At 35.0% G+C, this 26,897-nt stretch overlaps 2 protein-coding genes across 2 annotated transcripts in view; one reads left to right on the top strand and one right to left on the bottom strand.

The window, feature by feature from the left end:
- Nucleotides 1–16,135, bottom strand: part of pls1 (plastin 1 (I isoform)) — a 25,246-nt gene extending 9,111 nt beyond the window's left edge. Inside the window, exons 1-10 of the mRNA XM_073848729.1 lie at nucleotides 15,982–16,135; nucleotides 13,337–13,444; nucleotides 12,214–12,374; nucleotides 11,984–12,113; nucleotides 10,229–10,361; nucleotides 10,029–10,110; nucleotides 7,432–7,597; nucleotides 7,118–7,260; nucleotides 6,527–6,622; nucleotides 596–788 (exon numbers count right to left, since the gene is read on the bottom strand). Coding sequence (XP_073704830.1) covers nucleotides 596–788; nucleotides 6,527–6,622; nucleotides 7,118–7,260; nucleotides 7,432–7,597; nucleotides 10,029–10,110; nucleotides 10,229–10,361; nucleotides 11,984–12,113; nucleotides 12,214–12,374; nucleotides 13,337–13,406 — 1,174 coding nt within the window. The 5' untranslated portion in view covers nucleotides 13,407–13,444; nucleotides 15,982–16,135. The remainder of the gene's footprint in view (nucleotides 1–595; nucleotides 789–6,526; nucleotides 6,623–7,117; nucleotides 7,261–7,431; nucleotides 7,598–10,028; nucleotides 10,111–10,228; nucleotides 10,362–11,983; nucleotides 12,114–12,213; nucleotides 12,375–13,336; nucleotides 13,445–15,981) is intronic.
- A 5,501-nt stretch (nucleotides 16,136–21,636) lies between these two features.
- Nucleotides 21,637–23,850, top strand: chst2a (carbohydrate (N-acetylglucosamine-6-O) sulfotransferase 2a). The gene has a single exon (XM_073849304.1). The coding sequence runs from the start codon at nucleotides 22,129–22,131 to the stop codon at nucleotides 23,521–23,523; it is 1,395 nt and encodes a 464-aa protein (XP_073705405.1). The 5' UTR covers nucleotides 21,637–22,128; the 3' UTR covers nucleotides 23,524–23,850.
- The last annotated feature ends 3,047 nt before the right edge of the window (nucleotides 23,851–26,897 follow it).

Below are 26,897 nucleotides of genomic sequence, written 5' to 3'. Positions count from 1 at the left end.
ATTGTTTTCTTGAATATTTTTGAGCATCAGTTGTTTTTCTTATATAATTATCTGCACAGAAAATGTATTAGTATTAGTATTATTAACATCATCAAGCATTGTGTTAGAAATGAATATTAATATTAATAATAATTATTATTAATAGTAGTTGTAGTAGTAGTTATGCCATCACACTTTGTTATCAATATATTAATAATAATAATAATAATAATAATTTTTTAATATGTCAAACATATTTTGACCTTAACCTTTGTTTCAGATAATATGTTGGTGAAGATAATTTATCCATTATGACAGGTGGATAAACCGCAGAATAAAGATTAAAATATGATAGACTTCTAAAACAATCAAAGGTTTTAAGTCATTACGAATGTATTTTGATAGATACAGTTATTTGAGTATGTTTCTAGTTTTGATCATGGGACATGTGTGGTTGAACGTGAGCTCAGATGTAGAGCAAAGATAATGCGGCATCATTCATCACAGGCAGTCAACAAGCTCTTTGATACGCTACGGGGTGCCAGACTGCATACAGAACACCTTTCTTGAATCACACTTTTGGCACACATTCACGTATAAAGATAATGCAACTCACCCTCGATCGCATAATCAATGCCATTGCTGGCGACTCGGGTCAAGGCCGGGTACATGTTGAAAAGATTGGCTACAAAGGCCATGTTGAGTTTATGGTTTCCTGCCACCACATCCTTGGGAGTGACAAACTGTCTGCAGTCCAGACGATCCGCCTGCTTCAGCATCAGCTCTGCTCGCCTTTCATCATCACGCTCCTAAAACAGACAGTTATTAAACACAAATAACTACACTTCAATCTGAAAGATCTGAAGCATTGCTGTAAAGCAGGTGATTATCTAGAAGACATCTGCCCCAACGTGATAAATGGCTGTTCTGTAGCACAATAATAGGACAATATACGGGTGTAACTCTACAAACACATTTGACACCCACATTTAGTATTCTGAGTCACTTTCTTTGGCCAGAAAAATAGACCGTGTTTGCATGATTTTATATTATTGTGCTGGATTGTTTTTTTTATGTCTATATAGTTTTTCATTTTATCATTTTTACTAAATCTTTATTTCAGTCTTAGTTGTAGTTATTTATAAAGAGAGAAATGTTGTCTTGACAGCTAGCTTAAAAGTATTAATAAAACAAAATGTATTTAAATGCATTTTTAATGGTTTTAGCTTACTAAAATAATTTTAATTGTTTAATTAAGAACAACTTTCTTTTTAAAGGTTTTAATCATTGAGTCATCTGAGTAAAAATGTTATTCGTAAAATCAAACTATAGTTTGCGTTATCTGAAGAAAATGTTTCTTAGTGTTTTTAGGGTACTCTAAGGATTGTTAGGCCATTTAATTATTTAGAAATTACACTTACCAGTTTTAGCGTAAAATTCAGTAAGTGGAATCATTTGGGGTCAATAGTAATGAGAATCACCATTGAGAATAACTGTTACAAAACCGTCAGAAGTAAAGCATACAAATGCATTATAATGAGAATTAATGTAGTATTAATGTGGCTATTATCATGAAAAAAATTCACAATTTTCCATTCTAAAATACATTTTAAACATTAAACATTTTAAAAATATTTTATAAAAAAAATAAATTAATAATAATAATAGCTGCAAGCAGCAATTAAAGGGTCAAGCACAATCAGAGGCAAAATAAGGAGCTAAGCATGGCATGGAGCAGCAGACCAACTGCAACAATGAGCAATTTTAGGATGATTTTAGTCAAAATGGCTAAAAATCATAAATACAACCTCTATTAATATGATTTAATAAGATATCACTTTTGACCAATAGGTGGCACTGTTATCGAATTGATGTGGTGTTGTCAGTGTAAGGAGACAATGGCACATACAAAGTTTGGTGTCAATATGTCAAAGCTTTGCAGAGATACAGCCTCATGATGCCTCAAATTTGTTGCATTGCTATACAAAAACAGTTTTCCAAAAGATACAGCCTCAGACACTATCTGATTCCAGCAAATTCGTTGACATGTTAAACGATAACCATTTCATATATCAATACTAAATCCACAACTTTTTGTCAGCATGGTCTGAAGATGATCTGAGCCAAATTTGGTGAAAACTGGACCAACGGGAACTGTGTTTCATAACAGTACGTATACAATGCGTTTGTAAAATATTGAATTTTATGACAAAATTTAGAATGGCTGACGGCAAAAAAGGCTGATATGGGGAAATTATATATATACATTCAAGCCCGAAATTATTCATACCCCTGGCAAATTCTGACTTAAAGTTACTTTTATTCAACAAGCAAGTTTTTTTTTTATTAGAAATGGCACAGACGTCTCTGAGAATTTTGATGTATTGCTCCTTTTTCATGGTACCGTTTACTGTGATTAGGTTCCCTGGTCCACTGGCTGAAAAACACCCCCAAAACATTAGGTTCCCACCACCATGTTTGACAGTGGGGACGGTGTTCTTAGGGTTGAAGGCTTCTCCTTTTTTACAGCAAATGAAGGCTACATCATTGTGGCCAAACTATTAAATTTTTGTTTCATCTGACCATAAAACAGAAGACCAGAAGTCTTCTTCTTTGTCCAGATGAGCATTTGCAAAGGCCAAGTGGGCTTTTGTGTGCCTTATCTGGAGAAGTGGTGTCCTCCTTGGTCTGCGTCTGTGGAACCCAGTGGTGTGCAGTGTCCGTTGGACTGTCTGCCTTGAGATGTTTCCACCAGCAGAGCACAGATTCATCAGGATGGCCTTGGTGGTGATCCTTGGATTCTTTTTTACCTCTCTCACTATCCTCCTGGCCAGCACAGGTGTCACTTTTGGCTTCCGCCCTCTGAGATTTTTCACAGTGCGGAACGTCTTGTTTTTTTTTAATAATACTTTGCACTGTAGCCACTGGAACTTCAAAACATTTAGATATGGTCTTATAGCCCTTTCCTGACTTGTGAGCAGCCACAATGTGCAGCCGCAGGTCCTCAGTGAGCTCCTTTGTCTTAGCCATGACTGTCCACAAACCAAACAGCAGAGAGCTTCTGTTTTTCACCTGTTGAGTTGATTAAAACAGCTGTTCCCAATGAATCAGGGTAATTAGGATACTTTAGAACAGCTTGGACTATTTGGAATGGTACAGATTTTCCCATTGACTGTGACACTTTGCAAAGGGTATGAATAATTTTGCACATGCCACTTTTTATTTAAATGTAAATAAAAGCTGAGAAATATTTTTTTCCACAATGATGCCTCTTGTATATCATCTTATTATCTTTTTGAAGAAGCCTGTGTCATTATTCAAACTTGCTGGGGTATTCAAAATTTGCCAGGGGTATGAATAATATATATATATATATATATATATATATATATATATATATATATATATATATATATATATATATTGGATATGGTTCAAATTCAACTTTTCATATCTCCTGACTACTAGGTGGCGTTGTTCCGAAACTGTACAGGTAGCCTCAGGTCATGGTTGTTATAACACACACCAAGTTTGGTGTAAATACGCCAAAGCCTTGCGGAGATATAGCCTCACATCCATTTTTGTGTGCAAGAACGGTTTGACTAATCTACTTTCTTTCCACAACTTTTTGCCATCATAGTCTGAAGATGATCTGAGCCAAATTTGGTGAAAATCTGACAAACCATCTAGGGTAAGTTCAAAAAAGTATTTTTTTTAACTATTAAAATTAAACTAAAAAAACAAACCTTACAATTTTTACATTTTGGTGTTAATTCAAATTGGCATTAGCCAAAGATTCAGAAGAATTTTCCTTCTAGACCTTACGGTTCAAAAGTAATTAATTATCATGAACATGAGTAAAATTTTGGACAAGTGGTGGTGCTAGAAAGTTTGAGTCAGAGACTCCAAACTTGTTACGGTTAATGTTGAAACTGTCCTCCATGAGTGTGCCAAATTTCATAACTTTTCCGCAAGCGGTTCTATGGGCTGTCATAGACTCAACAGTGGAAGAAAAAAAAAAAAAAAAAAAGAAGGAAGAAAAATTATAGGAAATCAAACACATACAAGAGATGCCTTTGCACCTTCTGTGCTTGGCCACTAATAATAATAATTATTATTATTATTATTATATTTTATTTATTTATTTATTTTGCAGTTCAGTAAAATGTGGCAATATGTTCTTCATGGTATTTTGGGGTATAATTTATGTGTGCAGCCCTATCGATGCATGATAAGTTTAATTACATAGGCTTAATAGTAATAGTGCAACAGTAATAGTGAATTTTGCACCACAAATAGTTCTACTTGACCCAGAATTCATCTTACTGTGAAGAGCTCAAGCATTTAAAATGAAAGAATGACAAAACTGCAGTGCATGCTTATGATAAAAAGGTTATCATGTAGAGATATGGATAGTTAGTGTTATTTATATAGCTATAGCAGGTCTTAAAAGTCAATAAAGATAAATGAACTGCATTTCTGTCAGGACCACTATCGTCAAAGATGATTGACAATTCACATAAAGTTTGGATTGACAGTATGGTTCTGTTCTGAACCAACATTAATGAGCAGATGTTTTAAATGACAATTTAATGTAACAACATGATTCAGGATAAAGTGTCTGACTCAACAGAAAATATCAAATTCAGACTCCTGACTGTGGACTAAAGGAGGAGCTGGGGATGGAGAAGGGCAATTTGCTCCTGAGCAAGGTGATAAACTGTTGAATAATACTGAATGGACCTTATATAAGGAAGTAGTAATGGACATCATATTCCTATAGGTAGATGTGGATTAATTGAGAGACAGGTGATGCAAGCTTGACTCATGTGACCTGCCAGATCTAGTGCTATGCTTAATTTCTGTCAGGACCACTATCATCAAAGATAATTGATAGTTAGCTTACCGTTTGGATTGGCGGTATGGTTCAATACAATAACCCCCCCAAAACAAATACATAGGCTGACACTGAGAAGGGTATAACTGCAGCCTGGAGATTTCCAAATGTCCAAAATGGGACAGTAGCTCCAGAACAGGGTGTGGCTTCCTCTTATTGACAGAAAGACATGTGACATGCATGCCCGATTTGTTTTTCCAAACCAGTTCAACTCAAGCACCGCCCCACAGCTGATTATAAAGATTTCATTGGTCATGTCAATCCACAGTGCTAATTTCCTACACAATGCTACAACCAATACTAACCCCTAACTTTACCCTACACCCTAGCCTCAACCAATGAAATTGGCTGTTTTCGCTGAAAAGTGCAGTAAAGAAGTTGTCAGTTAAGGAGGTAAGCAGTCAAGAAGATCATGCGATATGAGGCCGTTGAGCCGTAGAAGCCAGGTCTTTGGACGTCCGTAAGGCCGGGCATACACTGTGCAATGTCAGCAACAAAAAACAAACCCAACACTTACAGTGCCTTACAAAAGTATTTTTTTCACATTTTGTTTTGTTGCAGCATTATGTTAAACTGCTTTAAAAAAAAAAATCCACATCAATCTACATCTCATACACCATAATGACAAAGCACAAAACAGGTTTGTAACAACTTTGCAAATTTATTAGAAATAAAAAACTGAAAAGATCCTGTTGCATAAGTATTCATACCCTTTTCTGGGACACTTGAAATTTAGCTCAGGAACATTCATATTGCTTCTAGATGTTACTACACTTCGAGTGGAGTTAAACTGTGGCAAATTCATTTGAATGAGTCTGATTTAGAAAGGCACACGCCTCTCAGAAAAGGTCTAACAGCTGAAAATGCATATCAGAGCAAAAACCAAGTCCTGAGGTCAAAATAACTGCCTGTAGAGCTCAGTGACAGACTTGCGTTAATGCAATGATCTAGGGAAGAGTTCAGAAAAAAATCGGTTGCACTGAAGGTTCACAGAAGCATGTAGCCTCCATTATCCATAATGGAAGACGACTGGAACAACTAGGACTCTAGAAAATGTCTGCCAGCCCCAATCTAAGCTGACAGAGATTGAGAGGTGAAAAGGTGAGGCAAAGAATGGCAGATAATTGCCAAATGCAGATGTGCAAAGCTTGTCACATCATACCCAAAAAGACTTGAGGCTGTAAAGGTGCTTCAACTATGTACTGAGTTAAGGGTATGAATACTTATGCAATGTATTTCTTTCAATGTTTTATTTTTTTAAAATTTGCAAATCTGGTTTTTGCTTTGTCATTATTATGGTGCATGGAGTGTAAATTGATGTGGGGGAAAACTAATTTAAAGCAGTTTAACATAATGCTGCAACAAAACAAAATGTGAAAAAAATGAAGGGGTATGAATACTTTTGCAAGGCACTGTATATCCGATCTCCCTTCTTTAAGTCTGTGTCTTGTTGTCTTTTGATCTCATATTTCACTTGACTTTGTTTTGGCAGCAATCAGTGTTGGGTATCAAAAAGTTGGCCTATTTCTTATCTGCACTACCTCATTTCATTAAGTGCTGGAAGCAACGCTGATGCAGGAAACAAATTAGCATGATGACTTCCTCAGTAAAAAGGCAAAGGCCACTGACCAAACATTCAGAATGACTTACATTGAAACCAGTCATGTCAATGTCAATCCTCATCTCGTCATCCCCGTCTCCTTTAGGCGAGATCTGATTAAGCAGGTGAAAATATGCCCTGGAGTCCTGAAAGCAGAAAAACGCTTTGTTTAGTTATAGAAGTCAATCTTAACTGACATGCAAATGGCAGCTCAAAGGATTTGATGTCAAAACAGATCAAACGCTGGGCTTTTATACAGTGGATAGCCTTTCACATCTAGGCCTGGGATTAATTTACTTAGGATATACATATTTTAAAACATATTCACATGTTCATTCATGCACACACATTTAGGGTAAATGCAAAATGTATTTTTTTTTTAAATTATGGGCAACACATAGTAGGATATTCACTACCATTAAAAAGTTTGGGGTCTCTTATGCTCACTAAGGCTGCATTTCTTAAAAAAATAAAAGATTAAAAAAACTGTTAAAAACTGTAATATTGTGAAATATTATAATTATATTCTTTATTTTTTAGTGTATAATACACTTCAGTCCAAAACCTTGTTCTAATTGAATTATGCAATATTTCAGTAGCAAATGATAATGATGACTTCTGCGATGAAGATTATAAACTACCTTAATATCGTCACTGAAGTTTCCAATTGGTTGGCAGCCAGCAGCTTTGAGGTGATAGTTGACCCATCGCAGCAAAAGGTCCTCTGGGGACATTGACATCAGGTGGTCCAGGTCCTCTGACTCTCCCAGCAAAGCAATTAGAGCTACACATGGATAATCACACAGACATGACTTACTGAAACCACTTCAGAGGTATAAATCAGTCACTCACTTACATGCATGCTTTTATTTATTTATGGCAACAATCCGTATCCCATTGGACAGCACCATCTTTATAAAAAACTCATTTGAGACTATTACATCAGAGTAATGACCTTCATTGCGTGAGATCTCAATGTCAGCGAAGAGGCCGATTTTTATGATTTGCCAAAGGAGGCCAAGAACAAGGTGAGGCGTTCCTGCTTTCATGTCCTGAGCGTCGATGTTGACCACCGTGCAGCCAATAGCCGACGCAGAGTTCAGAGCCAACACCAAATTCTCCTGTATAAAACAATATATAGAAGTATTTGTTGTTAAAATATCTGTCTCTAAGCCACACATCTTTTATTCGAAAGATTCGGAGCAATCAAAATTATTCAACCCCCCAGAGAATGCGGTACTTTACAAATACAAGCTTTTCTGAAGATCCAGGACTTTATAAAAATTACATCTATAACAGATATTGTCAATAGATAATGTAACATTTTTGAGCTATAGGATTTTTTAAAAACACAGCTATGTCATAATTATTCAACCCCTGGTGGAGAACAGACTTGTATTAAAACACAATTAAACCTTTAGAAACTCTATTTGAAAACAGAATTAGTTTGAGCTGTTACACATACATACAGTAAGCTCGTGCATGTGCTGAAGTCAACAGACCTCTCACAAAAACTATAGAGTAATTACTGTATGTAATTGTATACTTCAGATAGTCTAAGGTTGTATGAAGATTTCCTATAGATACAGCTGGCAGTCTCATTACTTAGCTTAAAATGTGTTGTATTAGAAAAACTTTGAGGGTGTTGAAGAAAAAGCACAATATCATCAAATGTTTGATCAGAAAAACTGAGGAAAAACCTGCAATGCACAGCCAAAGACTTGCAAGATGACCCAATGAAAGGTGGAAAAACTTTTCATTGCAGAGTATAAGATGAACATCATGCCCAATATCACTCTTGACCAAAAATAACAAAAAAGCTGACTTGAACATGTTAAAATTCATTTGGATAGACCTGTGGAGTTCTGGAAGAATGTTTTATGGAGTGATGGGACCAAACTTGAACCTTTTTGGACCCATGGATCAGCGGTATGTCAGAAAAACACCATCTCCATCGTCAAACATGGAGGTGGACCAGTCCTGTTATTGGGGTTTTACTGTAGCAGGAAGTGGAAATCATGACTGTTTGAAGAACATCATGGATTCTTTGAAGTATCAGGCCATTTTAGCAAGAATTGTCTTTGGTGCAAAGACTAAAGCTAATGATCAATGGACTTCCCTGCAGGACAGTCATCCAGTCATTCATTGAAAAATATTTGGCTGAACTTGACGAAAGCAGCGGCAAAGTGAAAACCAAAGGTTATTAGTGATCTGAAAGCTTGTTCAGGCGAGAAATAGGCCAAGATTGGAGTAGAGAGGTGACAGAAGTATCCAAACACTTCCAAGCAGTGTTTATTGGTGGTTTTAAAGAATAAAAGATTTTGCACCAAATTTGACTTTTGGGGTTAAATAATTTTGAACAGGAATGTTTAGAGACGATTCAATCTTTTTTTAATTATTCATTAACTTTGTCAGAAATATTTAAATGTGTATTGATTTTTCTAATAGTGTACTTATGTTGAATTGTTTTCACAAAATGTTGTTCTCTGAAGCAAAATGTCTTGCAGGTCAAGGGGGTTGAATAATTTTGATTGCAACTGTATAATGATAGTGAAACAAATAAACAATATTGTTGAAATCATTTTCAGCTAATAAACACTGACAGCCAATCAGAATCCACCAACTTTAAAGAGCTTGAGCATTTAAAATGACAAACGTGTGATGATATGGATGCTATATATAGTTAGCGTTATCTATACTGTATAGCTATAATTTTCAGTGTGAATGGGTCTCAGAAAACCTGTCAAGAACATGTTAAGGTTTTATTTCACCAACAATTTGTATAAAATGTTACATTTAAATGTTTTTAAATTAAAAAGTGTACAGAAAAGAAACAAAAACATTTGTGTGTCTGTGTATGTGTTGTGACAAACACCATTTTCCTTACAAATTCTAATTATAGTAATGTAAAAATATCATTCTTATTTGTGCAATTTTGAAAAAAATAATTACATATTTCCACCGCATTTACAATCATGCATTAACAAGATAAATATAAGATTGACATGTGGTGATGTGGCTATATCTTTAACAACATAGCAATATAATGATATCTACCGTATATAGCTATGATTCGTAGTGTTATATAATAGTGCACAGCATTATAAAAGATAGATAAAAGTGTATAAAGGTTATCTTACAAAACTGGTTAAGAACATGTCTAGGTTATGTTTCACCCAAAAATGAAATAAAAAATATTAAATATATTTCAATATTTTAAATAAAGAAAAATATGTTCAGAAAATAAATAAAATAAATAATCACGTCACAAAGTGCACAATAAATTAATTTTGTGATCAAATTCCCATTATTATAATGTGCAAATATCATTCTTATAGACTATTATTGATGCATTTTCAAGCAAAATACTTTTTCCTTTTTGATTTTGTGTTTAAAGTGTGATGTGGACAAGTCTCTGCATGTGTGTGTGTGTGTGTGTGTGTGTGAAAGAGAGAGAGAGAAAGAGCGAGTGACCCACCCATTAAGTGAGTTATTCAAAGATCTACATTTTGACGTGACTCTTTGTTGGGTTTCAAAGGTGACAGTGCTTACCGTCATTGTAAATGGAGTGCATTTCTTTGTGTTGATGACCCTCTCATCAATGGTGTCTGGCTGTGAAAGGTTGATCATTTTGCTGTAAAGAGACGGCACAAGGTTGTTAAACATGAACTCTTATTTATCAGTAACTGTGATGAATTATTAATAGCTTATAGTTATATCTAACAAACATTACACAGGTAATCTTATATTACCACAGCAATATTCCATCTTTCACAGATTTGAATAAACTGTCAGTATCCGGGTCCATCGGGATCAGATGCTTGCAGTCAGGATCATCTGCCAAGGCCTTATTGACCCAGTTCACAAAGGCCACTTTTTCTTCATCTGGGAATGGTTTCAAAAACAAAACGTTAGCAAAATGACATTTGGTCCATATGTGTCAAGGGTCAATAAATAACAAATCCCATTTCAAATACAGTTTGACTCTTCAAAAGCAGTGCTGAAGTAAAACAGGAATTACTCAGAGGCTATTTTATGCATTTCCAAGTGAAAGAGGATGTGAAATGTGAAAATATGGAGAGCTGGAGTTGTTTTTATCCAGCAGGTTTTCATTGGATGGTGAAAGTGGGACATTACATGGGAGAATGAACTAAAATACAGCATATAAATAAATAAATTGCAAAAATAAGATGAAGCAAGTTATTACATTTTAGAAATGAACACAAACTACTTTTTTCATAATATCCAGAAATACGCATTAAAGGGATAGTTCACCCATGTTCAAGGCCCACTAAGGTAGTAAGGACATAAAATAGATAAAAATAGTCAGTATGACATCAGTGGTTCAACCATAATGCTATGAAGCTACGAGAATACTTCTGTGTGCAAAAATAAATAAATAAATAAATAAATAAAATAATGTGTTGTGATACTTTTGTGAACCCGTGGTGGAGACTGACACGGAAGAGAAGAAATCACTGAATGAAATCATTAGTTTTCTTTTCTTTGTGCACAAAAAGTATTGTCATAGCTTTTAAAACTAAGCTTGAACCACTGATGTCAAATTTTCTGGTCCTTAAACGTGTCAGTTGCTGTCTACACTCATTAAAAAATAAAGGTGCTTCATGATGCCATAGAAGAACCTTTTTTTTTTTTTTTGTCTAAATGGTTCCAAAAAGAACCTTTAACATCTGAAGAACCTTTCTGTTTCACAAAAGGTTCTTAATGGCGAAAGAAGGTTCTTAAGATTATAAAAAAGAAAGAAAGAGATGGTTCTTTAAAGAACCTTTGACTGAATGGTTCTTTGTGGAACCAAAAATGGTTTTTCTATGGCATCGCTTGAAGAACCTTATCAAGCACCTTTATTTTTAAGAGTGTATGCGGGGACAGGAAGCTCTCAGATTTCATCAAAAATATCTTAATTTGTGTTCTGAAGATGAGCGAATGTCTTATGGGTTTGGAACGACATAAGGGCGAGTAATTAATGACAGAATTTTTATTTTTGGGTGAACTATCCCTTTAAGAACATAACTAACACATTATTGTTTCACTTAGACTGTCTAGGGCAGTGGTTCTCAATCCTAGTCCTGGAGGACCCCTGCTCTGCACATTTTGGATGTCTCTCTTATTTACCACACCTGATTGAGATCTTCAGCTTGTTAGTTCAGTTCATGGATCTCTCTCCTAATGAGCTGATGATCTCAATCAGGTGTGGTAAATAAAGGAGACATGCAAAATGTGCAGAGCAGGGGTCCCCCAGGACCAGGATTGAGAACCACTGGTCTAGGGCAGGAATCCTCAAATCTGGCCCACGAGATCCATTTTCCTGAAGAGTTTAGCTCTAACCCTAATCAAACACACCTGAGCATGCTAATCAAGGTCTTTAGGATCATTAGAGAATCACAAGCAGGTGAGTTTGATGAGGGTTGGAGCTAAACTCTGCAGCGCATTGGACCTCCAGGGTAAGATTTGAGGAACCCTGGTCTAGGGGATGTAAATGCCACCACCTGAGTAAGAATGCTGAGTTCCTTCACTTGAGATCCTTGATGTTCCTCCAAACGAACGAATCCCATCCCGCCTGGAGATGCACTTGCGGAAGGATTCTCTCACCTCTTTGCTTCTTAGCTCTTGGTACATCTAAAGAATTGAAAGATCTCAGCTTTCAAAGTGCGTGACACAATCAGCAGATCAGGCACTTTGACCATTTTAAGATTAGACAACTCAGAATCAGGCTTACCGCAACAAACTCTTCAAAACTGATCTTTTCGTCTTTGTTGGTGTCACCTCCCATGAACTTCTCCACAATCTCCCGTATCTTGTATCCAGGAAGGTGAAAGCGGGCTTCTCGAAAAAGCTCTTGAAGTTCAAAATCGCTTACATAGCCGCTGTTATCAATATCTGCAAAGAAAGAATGACAGTTTGCAATAACAGTCATCCATTCTTGCAACAAAGTATAGCAGAAGGTTCAAACGCTCACTGATGCTCCAGAAACAAGATTAAGAGCCGGGGGGTGAAAACTTTTTGAATTTGAAGATCAGGGTAAATTCAACTTATTTTTTCTTCTGGGAAACATGTAACTATCTTCTGTAGCTTCTGAAGGGCAGTACTAAATTTTAAAAATATGATATTTAGGCAAAATAAGACAAATGTACACATCTCTATTCTGTTTAAAAGTTTTCACCCCTTGGCTCTTAATGCATGGTTTATCCTTCTGGAGCATTAGAGATTGTTTGAGCCTTCTGTAAGACTGAGTCGCTCAGTTGTCCTCTGTATGAAAAGATGGACCTCCAAATCGTACCGTCATTGTTGGAAAGTGTTCAAATACACAAAAATGCTGGAAAACCAAAAAAATTTTGGGACCTGAAGGATTTTTCTGAAGAACAGTGAGCAGTTTAACTGTTCAGGACAAACAAGGGACTCATGAACAACTATCAATAAACAAAAAACTCAGCTGCGGATCATTCAGGTAACAACACAGCATTAAGAATCAAGTGTATGTAAACTTTTGAATGGGGTCATTTTTATAAATTCAACTATTATTTTTTTCTTGTGGACTATATGTAAACATCTTTTATGTGAAACATCTAATTCAGGTCAGTACTAAATAAGCAATAACATGCATTTTACATTATTCCTCTTATTCAGACTCTGAAAGGGGGATGAAAACTTTTGACCTTAACTGTATGTGTGTAGAATTGTGTGAGACAACGATCAGCCGTAAAAAAAAAAAAAAAAAAAAAAGGGACATTAACGTAGTCAGTTATTGGAATCTTTGGTAATGTTTGACACCGCACAAGCAGCAAGTCAGGTGATTTGAACACTTTCCAGTGCACAATTTTCTAAACCTGGAATTAACTGACCAACTTTGTTGAAAGCCTCTCTCAGGTCCTCCAGATCTTCTCTGGAGATCTGCGTTACTTTGTTCTCCATGCTGTTCTCCTCGCAGGACCTCTCACCATGCAAAAGACCTGTCAAAAAGTCCACACAGACAAATTGTGTGCTATATACCCAGTTTGCCCACCACTGTATCTCTATGATAAGCAAATCCATGGTGGACACAGCTGGTAAAAACACTTAACAAAATGAAGTTACAAATGGGCAGTTGATGTATGTATGTTTTTTTTTTTTTTTTTTGGAAGAATTCTTTAGTTAAATATACAGTAAAAATAGAAATATTGTGAAACATTTGTACAATTTAAAGTAACTGTTTTCTATTTTATTATATTTTAAAATATAATTTATTACTGTGATGCAAAACTGAATTTTCCTCCATCTTCAGTGTCACATGATCCTTCAGAAATCATTCTATAATGCTAATTTGCTGCTTAGGAAATCTTTCATATTATTATCAATGCTAAAAACAGTTGTGCTGCTTAATATTTTTGTAAAAAACAGAATTTTGTGATTATTAAGTAAAAAAAAAAAACAGCATTTTACCTAAAATAATTGTAACTTACTTTCACTTTTATGCATTTTTACTAGGGATGTAACGGTATTGTAAATACCGTCATACCGCAATACCAATTTTTTTCGATACTACCGTGGTCGCATGACTCGATAAAACAATAGGTCTTCTGAGAAAAGTTTGCTCAGGCGAATGGAGCGAACGGGAGGTCGCGGGAACTACATTTCCCATCAGCCCAGGCGTGGCCATCATCCTTTGCGGTCTGTTGTCGCTACAGACTGTAGCAGCAAGGAAAAGAGATAGAAATGGTCGAACCTGCTCCGTCTGAAGTGCGTATGCGTCACGTATTCTTTTCAGCACCCATGTTAACGGATTAGAGCGTTCACACTGCACGCGGTTGCTGTCCGGCAGTACGTCCTAGAAGCGGTGCCTTTGCAGCAGTGCAGCGATCGTTTCGCCACAGAGTCTATTTTTTGCTGCGCTGTATGCGCTGAATTAATGTTACAGTACGTTGTTCACTGTAAAAATTAACATGGATTGACACGGAATGTACCATAAATGCATATAAATTTCACAGTCAACACGTGGCTTTTTGGCTAGGTTTAAAATAAGGAAAGGTGCCGTTTTAAAGAGGCTAAACTAGGCAACATAATAGATGCACTGTAGAAAAGTTCTTTAAAGGATTGTTTTTAATAAAGATTTAATGCGAAAGAAAGGCATGAGAGCCTACTGCACTGCAAAAAAAAAAAAAAATGCTTTTCTTACTTAGAATTTTGTCTTGTTTCCAGCCAAAATATCTAAAAATTCTTAAATCAAGAATTATTTTCTAGACAAGTAAAAATTATTTTCTTGTTTTTAGTAAAAACAAGTCAAAATTAAGTGAGTTTTTGTTTAAAACAAGCTAAATAATCTGCCAATGGGGTAAGAAAAAAAGTCTTATTTCAAGCAGACAACTCATTCAGCTAAACTGATTTGACTGTTTTTTACATGCTTTAATATTTTTTTGTTACTAAAATTGAAATATTTAAGTTTCTGTTTCAAAGTTTACAGATAGATGGCTAATTTGTATGCCATTGATATGTTCAGTGTTCATGTAAACTGTTTAATAAACACTTCTGGCACCTTTTTCGAGTCTCTTCATTAGTTTTGTTTTTCCTGTAAATGATTCAATAAATACCGTACCGTGACATTCATACCGAGGTATTACCGTACCGTGAAGTTTTGATACCGTTACATCCCTAATTTTTACTTTCACTTTTAATCAATTTAACAAAGTTTATGTAATGTATTGGTAATGTATTTTTTTTTCCAGAATTATTATTTAATTAATAAATTAATTAATTAATCACCCTTTTTACTTTTTATTTTAAATGGTGTGAGATGTGATAAATGATTTTTTTTTTTTTAAATGTTAAATATTCCATGTACCCTATCAAATGATATGTGACCCTGGACCACAAAACCAGTCTTAAGTAGCACGGGTATATTTGTTGCAATAGCCAAAAATATATTGCATGGGTCAAAATGATCGATTTTTCTTTTATGCCAAAAATCATTAGGGAATTAGGCAAAGATGGAACATGGAGATATTTTGTAAATTGCATACTGTAAATATATCAAAACTAATTTTTTTAATAAGTAATATGCATAGCTAAGAACTTAATTTAGACAAGATTAAAGGCGATTTTATCAATAGTTTGATTTTTTTTTTTTTTTTTTTTTACAGATTTTCAAATAGATGTAAGCCAAATATATCCTAATAAACCATACATCAATGATGAAAAACTTATTTATTCAGCTTAGTTTAAGACCCTTGTGGCTGGTTTTGTGGTTTGGGGACATACATAAGACAATAAAAGCTGCAGGAATAATAATTAAATAAGAGAATTAGCAAACTGCTATGTCACACCACAGGATATGTCATTATTGGCAGATCCCCAGATACAAGTCTTTATTTATCAATTACTGAAATATTAGTGAATAAACAGTATACTGCAAAAACGAAAGCTAATGAACAGCAAAAACAGCATATTTGAATGAGGCAAGACCGTGACATCAAAGCTTGATGAATGCTGCCATTATATCATATAAAAACTATACCTTTCTCCTCAACGTCCCTCGACTCAATTTGAGATTAACCTCCAAAAGATGCAAATATTCCAACCGAGTCCTTGACAGCGTCCTGTGTCCTCACCCACAGCATATGTGGAGCTCGTGAAGATAGTGTTAGGTAACGTTAAGGTAAGAGACCTTTGGCCCGTGATGTCTATTAAAGGCGATGGCTTCGTACTAAAACAGATCTGGAGTTAACGTTTAACGCCCAACCGAACGCTGTGTCAGCTGAAGATGTCAAGACATTTGGTATTTGTACTTACTCCAGCTGTGACATGTGAGTACACTTTATACCAAGCCTCATTTGCTTGACACTTCTCAATAACTTTGTGACCTAACAAAACGGCTTCGTTTTCACTGCTTTGGTTATCAAAGCTCATAACTAGTTTGACGCTCTGCGTAATGCGCGCACACAAACACACCCTTGAACTCAAATAATCTATAAAGGCCTCTTTGATTTATGTTAAATAAGTTGTTTAATTGGTGATATAACTAGATACAGAAGCAGAACGAAAGTACAGCGACAGTATAGGAGACACCCTGTATCTCATGATAGCCTCCTGCCTCGTAATAAGACTTTATCAGCTGAAACGATGATTGAAAGGAAGGGAACACCTCCCATAAAACACAAGAATGAGCTGGACAATAGTATTCTGCATAGCGTCTCGTCTATGCTGTTAAATTCACTGGAGACGGAACAAGAAACCTCAGCTGACAGATGTTTGACAGCAGACCTTCATGTTTTAAGCATGACCTTAAACAATACAGTAAAGAAACCGAAGTCCCAACTTCATTTCATGATTGAACCACTACAAAAATACACTACAAATAATTAGTTTAGATGGAAACAGGCTACAAAATATTTCATCAGTGCAAAATGAAATAAAATAAAATAAATTGTTGCCATAAATTTAAAAAAGACAGCAAAATGGTGCCAAAAATATTACATCAGTGCAAAATGAAATAAAATAAAATGAAAAATAATCTTAATTGTGGTCATAAATTTAAAAATGACAGCAAAATGGTGCCAAAGTCTTAATCAGAAATATAAATGAATTGGACTTTGACCACTTTGACCTTAAAAAAAAAAAAAAAAACACAGTCATAAAAATATTTTTACATAATTAGAATTAAAACATTATTTAATGTAACGTTATCATGCGGTAAAGTAAACACAGATGATGTAAACAGTATGATAAATTAGCATATTTGTAACTAATGTCATTTTAGAAAAACAACCAAAAGAATATTTCCAGAAGAATAAAAAGTCATCATGGGTGGTAACACACTTATTCAAGGTGAGTCAGTGATACAAACTCTTAAAGTAACACATACAGTATTATATTTTTTAACTTACCACTTAACAAGCTCCTCACTTCCTGTTTTTTAAAGAGATCCAGGCAACTGTTGCCAGGCACTAAAAGTGCTTTAAACAATCCATGATAAAAAGCAATCCAGATTCTGTTCTTCTTAGTTTAAAAACGCTTTTAAAAATATCGTGGATGAACAAACGCAGAGAAAAGCAGCAGTTTCAGAACCCAAGCATATTTCACTGACACCCAACACTCCTTTAAGAGACTCATCAGCCTTTGGGTTGCCACCTGCATTATTGATTGCTCTGAGAAGAGGATCAGTTACCTCATTTCTAAGGTCCTGGCTGCAGGACGTAGGTTAAGGATGTCACCCATAGTTACTCTAGTTTAATAAAATGTTACCACAGTGGACAGTAAGGTTATGCATGGTATAAAGGATACAGTACCTGTATGATCCATTACAGAACCCAGAATGGCTCTGGTATCAACTAAACATGAGAGAGTGAGCTAAGAGTCTGATAGAAACAAGAAGAACACAAGAGTGTTACAACCACTGCACATTTTGTGTATTTCCCTTCTTAGACACACCCAATTCAGGTCTTGGAGTTTCTACTAATGAGCTGATGATTTGCATTAGTTGTATTAGATAAGGGAGATATGCAAAATGTGCAGGGCAGAGGAGCCTCCAGGATAGGTTTGAAAACCCCTATAGGGTAAGACAACTGAACAACTGTTATTATTACTACTGCTACTGCTACTACTATTATATAGTATATAATATTATAGTAGTATTATAAAAAACTAATAATAATAATGTAATTTATAGAAATAAATAATGTATAAATGTATTATTATCAATCTTTTATAATACTAATATAACAAAACTACTACTACTACTAATAATAATAATGTAATCTATAGAAATAAATAATGCATTATTAATATTATTACTTATTACTGACTTAATTAATTTCACTATTTCTGGCCAATTTCATTTTTTTATTTAAATAAAATACAAGTATTTAAAAGGGACAGTTTTGCTAATGATTGTTGATACTGCTAATAATAATAATAATAATAATAATAACAATAATAATAATAATAATAACAACAACATAATAATACTAACAAATATGTGTGTACATATATTTTTACATGATTTAGATTTTATAAGTAGTACATTTATAAGTAGTTATTATTATTATTATTATTATTATTATTATTATTATTATTATTATTATTATTATTACATGTTTATTATTATTATTATTATTATTATTATTATTATTATACATTGTAGTAGCATAAAACATTTCAATTATTATTATTATTATTAATATTTTATAATACTACTATGTAATGCTAATATTAATACTACTACTAATAATAATGTAATTTATATAAATAATAATAATAATAAATTATATAATGTGTGTGCATTTTTTTTTTTACATATTTTTATAGTACTACAATGTTTTTATTATTATTAATGTTTACTACTACTACTACTACTACTACTACTACTACTACTACTACTACTATTACTATTATTATTATTATACATTGTAGTACTAAAAACATTAATAATAATAATAATAATAATAACATTAACAATAACAAATTATACCTAGTAGCTTTATAAAACATTACTATTATTAATGTTTTATAATACTACTTCCTATAATAGTAGCATTAGTAGTAGTAATAATAATAATAACAACATGTATTTGTTATAATAATAATTATTATTATATTAATATTTTATAATACTACTATAATAATAGTATTAATAAAAACGTGATAATAATAATAATAATAATAATAATAATAATAATAATAATAGTGTAGTTTATATAAATAAAGATTGTATAAATAATAATAATAATAATAATAATAATAATTATTATTATTATTATTATTATTATTATTATTACTGACCAAATTAATTTCACTAGTCCTTTGCAATTAATTTTTTTCTAAAGTAAAATACAAGAATAAAATGGGACTATTTTGGTAATTATTGTTAATTATTGTTAACCAATAACAAGTATTGGTACTGGTACTATGTTTTTTTACTGTTATTTTTATACATCAGAGTATTATAAAACATTAATAACAATAATAATAATAATAATAATAATAATAATTACTAATTATACTTAGTAGTTTTACAAAGCATTATTATTATTATTATTATTATTATTATTATTTTATAATACTACTATGTATAGTAGTTGTAGTAGTAGTTGTAATAGTAGTAATAATAATAATAACACCACACATGTTTGTAATATTATTAGTACTAGTATTATTATTCATAGTATCAACAAAATCATTTGTTTATTTAAAGCACATGGAGACTGTTTTACAAATAATAATGGGATGCTAGGTTAAAACAACAACAACAACAATAATAATACTAATACTAACACTAATAATAATAATTATTATTATTATTGTTATTATTATTTACAGTGTAACATAATTTGTTTGTTTGTTTATATTGGGGGCTAATATAATGGGGCTACATCAACAAACAGGCCTGAATGACAGATAATTTTCCTTTCCAGTAAGCAGCATCATATCAGATTACACAGTATAACTCTAATACCCTGTGATGTATGGAAAGGATTTATAATGGCTTTAGCCACAAAGAATTCAGTAAATGCAGCAGTGAGGGGAAAAACACGATTACATAATACATCAGTCAAAAATGTAAATTACAATTCAAACAGCCATACTCTCACCTGTAATTGTGCCATTTGGTCTCTTGGTCCAGACAAATAGCCTGTGGAGTCCTCTTGTGATTAGCGCCATGGTTTTCTTAGGTCTATACAACTGAAAACCCACAGAGGTATCTGAAAAATCACATAATAATCATGGCGAATAAATGGACAACTGCATCACCAACAATCCTGCATCACCTAGACTAGTGTTCAACCCTTCTGTGCAACAATATTTTCAAACAATGGCACTTTTTTGAGTGGGTTGAAGCAATGACTTGCTTCACAACATGGCAGGACTCCAGCCTAATGCTCTGCTGCAACGGCCTGTCTACTGTATTATCCTAATCTCCTTTCACAAACACATATGTGAGAGAAGGAATAATAGCACCTTTTCTGTACTAACCTTATTTTATAAATCGGAATCATTCCATTATGTGTGGGAGTTTGAATGTAGAATGCTAAAAGTGTGGGGAACAGCGAAAGAAACAAACAGCAGGTGGCGCTAACTACAAAGAATAGCACCAGAGCAGGCTGTTTGTGTTTTGCCGTGAATTAACTATCACTATGTCATTGTTCTTGAGTTATGTAACAAATTCTGCTTCCAATGACTGTAATCCGAAGGATTCTGTGTTTAATACGGTTTTCAACTTTTAGAAATCTAGGAAACCGCATCAAGATCAGCCCCGAAACGCTATAACAAATAAAATCTAAAAACATTCTATAGGCTACTCAGATTGATAAATGTGACCTTGTACCACAAAACCAGTCATAAGTAGCACAGGTATATTTTTTAGAAATAGCTGCAAATACATTGTATGGGTCAAAATTATTGATTTTTAAGCCAAAAATCATTAGGATGTTAAGTAAAGATCACGTTCCATGAAGATATTGTGTAAATTTCCTACCGCAAATATATCAAAACTTAATTTTTGATTAGTATTATGCATTACTTCATTTGGACATCTTCAAAAGCGATTTTCCTTAATATTTAGATTTTTGTAACCTCAGATTCCAGATTTTCAAATAGATGTATCTTGGCCAGATATTGTCCTATCCTAACAAACCATAAATCAATGTAAAGCTTTATTCGGCTTTCAGATGAAGTATAAATCTCAAAAGTTTGACCATTATTACTGTTTTTTTTTTTTTTTTTTTTTTTTTTTTGGTCCTGGGTCACATATTAATATATTAGAATAATAGTATAATATATTGCATATTGCATCTACATATATTTAATTACTTAAACACAGAAAAACTACAGAACTGTGCTTTATATTCATGGCATATAATCTATAAATAAAAGTGTTAAAATAAAAGTGTTAAAATAGAAATGTAAAGAATAATACATATTTGATATCTTGTTTTTAGACACAATCTAAGATTGCAATAGGTCGTGCGTAAAGTGACAGAAGTCTCCAAATGTTTTACTTCATGATACAGTGCATCATGTTGCTATGAGGCTTAGCTGTCTGTGTGTGACCAGTGAGACTTGACAGACGTCAACACGAACCAATAGCGTTATCAGTACTCGCCAAGACGCTCTTCGCTCCACCAATCAGCGCTTAGAGGAGGTGGCACTTTTGTTCCTTTGCTGCCATGTAATTCGTGCAGCAGCAATTAGTTACAGCGTACGCCCGGACAACAGAGCAGAGGTTGGGTACCCCTTGGACGGGAGATGCCTTTTCTTTTGATTATGTTTATTTAAAAGGAACTTTCTGATGACGGGCGTTTCTTCCTTTTGAGCGCAAATGATCGCGCGTGCACGTATATCGCCATTTTACACCATCCCGTGCCCTGGACGCAAAATGTTCTCGGGATGAATCCCCCGCCGCGCTTTTCATCGGTAAGCAAAACGAAATGTGCTTGGCTTAGCTTTGTTTGCTGTTGAATGAAAGCCTGCGCATTGCGGTGCAGTTTGTTTTCGTTTCGTCTTGTATTTTGGAGCGTCGGGCATCCCCTCCTCTCCCACGCATCACCTAATCGATAATCGATTACATGGACTTGGGGCAGATGTCACGCTTTCTTCTATGCCATCATCGCTGCATGTGATACACTGCAGCTCTATTTGGGACATCACTGGCTCTCCTGTGTCATAAATGAAAAACAAACCCTACCCTCTAAAATTCACACCACCATGGGAGAAGAATGCTGGCTTTGGAAAAAAACACAAGTCTTGCACGAGAAACCACACCAAAATAATCGCCAACCCTGGAATAGTGATGAAAGTGCTACGGCGGAAGAAGATCATCATGTTTCTGGCCTATTTTCTGCTGGTGGCTTTGACCATGCTGAACCTGGCTAATTACAAATGGACTAAAGAGCCACAGCAATGCAACCAGCCAATGCAGGGAGTGAACTTCCAAAGCAGATCAGACATCCGTTACCTTTACAAAGCCCCGCAGGTCAAGAAAAGGCAGCTGGTGTACGTGTTGACCACTTGGAGGTCCGGCTCGTCTTTTTTCGGCGAGCTCTTCAACCAAAACCCAGACGTGTTTTTCTTGTACGAGCCCATGTGGCATATTTGGCAGAAGTTGTACCCGGGGGACGCCGTGTCCCTCCAAGGAGCAGCCAGGGACATGCTGAGTTCTCTGTACAGGTGTGACTTCTCAGTTTTTCAGCTCTACAACAGTCCTGGGGGGAAGAACATAACCACTCTCGGTTTGTTTGGGGCTGCCATTAATAAGGTCATCTGCTCATATCCCTTCTGCACGTCCTACAGAAAGGATGTAGTTGGAATGGTGGATGAAAAAGTTTGCAGAAAGTGTCCTCCACAGAGCCTTCAGATGCTGGAGGAAGAGTGTTTAAAGTACAACACGATCGTGATCAAAGGAGTTCGCATTTTGGACGTCAACGTCCTGGCCCCTCTAATGGAGGACCCTTCTTTGAATCTGAAAGTAATCCATTTGGTACGAGACCCCAGGGCGGTGGCCAACTCCAGGATTAAATCCCGGCACGGACTCATACGGGAGAATTTGCAGGTTGTACGCAGCAGAGACCCCAAGCTTCGCCGTGTGCCATTCGTGGACCCCAACCACAAAATGAACAAAAAAGATGGCTCAGATTACCACTCCATTGGAGCCATGGAGGTGATCTGCGAACAAATGTCTAGAACTCTGAAAACCGCTCTTCATCCTCCCAAATGGTTCAAAGGCAAATACATGACGGTACGCTATGAGGACCTGGTGGAGAACCCCATTAAAACAGTTCGGAATGTTTACCGCTTCGTTAATCTTTCAGCCAATCACGACATTGAAATCTTTGCTATGAATATGACAACGGGACCGAACGCCTCCACCAAACCGTTCATCGTCTCCTCCAGGAACGCCACGCAAGCGGCCAGCGCCTGGAGAACTGTGTTGAACTACCAGCAGATCAGACAGGTGGAGGAATACTGTCAGCATGCCATGTCTCTGCTGGGATACCTTCGCGTTCGCACGGCCGGGGAGGCTAAGGATTTGAGCAGGCCATTATTGACAGTGCCCAAAATATGAACCACCGCCAAAGACGTTTGATGTTTTGCATTTGTGCTGATAACAGCCTGATACTCATTCTGTACGAACTGTTATTTATGTTCAATGCTTAATGGCTCAGTGGAATGTAACTGTTTGCATCATACCGTGCACAGCCACTTATTGTATGTTGGGACCAGAATATTGTCTGTGCATCATCACATGTTCGACCAAATAAGAGAGAAAAAAAAATACTTTGTGTACGATGTGTCATTGATCATTAAAGCTACGCCAAGATATTTATTTAATCAAAATTCTGGCATTTCCTGATTTCAAGACTGTACAAACTAAAGAGCATCTATCTAAATAGTCTCACTGTCCTGTGTGTCTAATTTAAATCAGCTGAGACGCGCTCTATTTCCTGTAGACTTTGTCTCTGGGTTAACATGTGCATAAACAGGTCATTCTTGTTATGCAGTACATTTTAGATTTAAAATGCATTTATTTTATACTAAGTATGGTTTAAGTCTGTTAACATATTTACTGACATATCACTCAAGATTTACTGATATAAAATGTTTTATTAAACTTTATTTGGAGTACTACTTGTGCACAATGCACATTTCTTAATATTAAGCCTAGAATGTTTTAATGCCACTATATATTTAAAGTGTACCTAAAGTATACTTGCCATAGTTCCACTTTAGCAAAATCAAATATACTTAAGTATAACTATTTCTGCACAATTAAAGTGTATTAAGTACAAAATCAGTTGTTTCAGTTTGGCAGACTTTAAATATACCAGTTCAGTACACTAAAAGTACAATTGCAACGTGTTTTGGAAAGCACATAATATGGAAATGTATTTGTAGCATACTTAGCATGACATAAATGTATTTTGGTATATTTATTTTTCACTAGGTTTTCATTTGTAAAATCACTTTAACTATCAAAAGCCAGTTGCTTAATGACACCATCCTTCAGGAAGTGAAATTATTTTCAGCAAGAAACCAACAGTATCACTATTAGCTGTGTACCTGATGAGTTTTGTATTATTATTTAGTTTGTTCACTCGGCATTCCATCTTTTGTGATAAAATGCCAGAAATCGACATGATAATATCAATACTTTAAAAGATGGTTAACACCCTGTCAGTCTTTCTGAGCAATGGCTAACTTTAGCTCTTCATTTCCATTTCACATAAAATATAATTACATTTGAGGTGCTTGGGCTTTACCTAATATTTCTATGATTTTTCTACACTCTTTAATAGAAATGCTTAAGTTACAGAGCTTCAAAGGTACAGTACTGCATAACAGCAATGACCGCAATGTAAGAAGCTTTCAAAGTAAGTCACTCTCAGATGCATGATTTCTTTCAGTTGCACTTCTAAGGGCGGACAATAAGTCTGTATTTCCCTTTTTTTTTAATGCAGAATTGTTATTTTTATTATTAAGCTTAGTAAAGTTAGTGAAGGGATGCTAACTCTTTGCTGTGCCCAGATTCCAATGTGGCCCGTAGAACTGCATTCTTAAAACACATCTAGCAGGTTTTAATTTAGCTCATTTCCTGGCATGCAAGTCTGGTTTAAACAAAGAGGAAATTAATTTGTGATTACAGTATGGGATTCTATGACCATCTTCACTTCTGCGTTTGGTAGGCATGTAGATACCACAACATTTGAAAAAATACAGCCTCCTCTGTAGCAAAAAAGCACAGCCACATTGACCATATGCAAATATTTTAACATACAATCTGCATTTCTTTAATTTGAGTTGCACTCTGCTGGAACAGAGATTCTGGACAGATTTAATATAGATTGACAGCTGTGCTTCTCATCTTCTAGTCTCACATTTGTGTCATGAATTTGTCATGTGAAACAGGCGTACTGACACATTCAAATGGAAAATCTCGCATTCTCAAAGTATCACAAAGTCACTGTTTATTGTTTCATTCACTTCCATTCAAATGAAGGAGAATGGGAATGCAAATGTGTAGAAGTTTTCTTTCACTGTTTAAAAAACTCAAAACAAACAAAAACATTAGGCAGCACAATTGTTTCCAACATCAATAATAATGACATTATAATAGGATCATGTTATTTGAGCAGCATATCAGCATTTTAAAATAATTTCTAAAGGATCATGTGACACTGAAGACTGGAGTAATGATGCTAAAAATTCAGTTTTGCATCACAGGAACAAATTACATTTTTAAATATGTGACCCTGGACCACAAAATCAGTCATAAGGGTCCATATTTATTTTTTTTATTTTTTTTGAATTTGAGATTCATCTAATCTAAAAGCTGAATAAATAAGCTTTTCATTGATTACGGTTTGTTAGAATAGGACAATATTTGGCCCGAGATACAACTATTTAAATATCTAGAATCTGAGGGTGTAAAAAAATCTAAGTATTGAGAAAATCAGCTGAACGTTGTCCAAATGAAGTTCTTAGCAATGCATATCACTAATCAAAAATTAAGTTTTGATATATTTATGCCAGGAAATATACAAAATAACTTCATGGAACATGATCTTTACTTAATATCCTAATGAGTTTTGGTATTAAAAAGAAAAATCAATAATTTGACCCATACAATGTATTTTTGACTATTGCTACAAATATACCCGTGCTACTTAAGACTGGTTTCGTGGTCCAGGGTCACATAGTAAAGCAGAAAACAGTTTTAAATAGTAATAATATTTCACAATATTACAATTTCTAATGTAGTTTTGCTCAAATAAATATAGCCTTGGTGAGCATAAAAGACTTAACAATATAAAACCCCTATATAAAGTGTATAATATGTGCCAGCAGCTGTTTTTAAATCTTCTAGTATAAACTAGGTTACCGTTACGCATTTATAGTGACGTCTGTACCAGAGCAAAAGCTATTTTAAGAGCCAAGCGTCTGTAATATTAGGGAAACAACAATGACAGCCGCTCTGTTCCTAACATGTCAGTGATGTAGATGCTCTTTAAACTGTCAACTGTAGTAGACCACAAATCTGCGACAATCAGTCGGTCTCTCAGGGGTATCCAGTGACTATGAATCCTTGATTCTGTGAAGTGCACTGCAGCGTCTCTGGTGTTGCTATTGCGGCCGTGTGTGAGAGCGACTGAGTGATGGAAAACCACGAGAGTAGAGCCTCTGTTCTCCACAAATAGCAGCTGCGGGTGGGGAGGCCCCTGAGGGGTCGGAGCAGGGGGCCGGATGTGGAGTGGGTGCTGAATGGCTGGGTTTGAAGATCTGTTGGCGCTCAATGTGGGTCCCGGCAAGTGCCTTGGCCCTTCGCCATCTCTGTGCCCTTATCCTGCTGCTGTAAACGGAACATGAGGTGAGAACAGAGAAACCTGAAATGACTTCTAGGATGTTGCTGATGGCATTATGACCTCCTGATGACACTTCTAG

Source organism: Garra rufa, chromosome 10 (genome assembly GCF_049309525.1).
Source record: "Garra rufa chromosome 10, GarRuf1.0, whole genome shotgun sequence".
NCBI lineage: Eukaryota > Metazoa > Chordata > Actinopteri > Cypriniformes > Cyprinidae > Garra > Garra rufa.
Note: the sequence above shows the minus strand (reverse complement) of the source record. Positions and strands in the feature narration are given on the sequence as shown.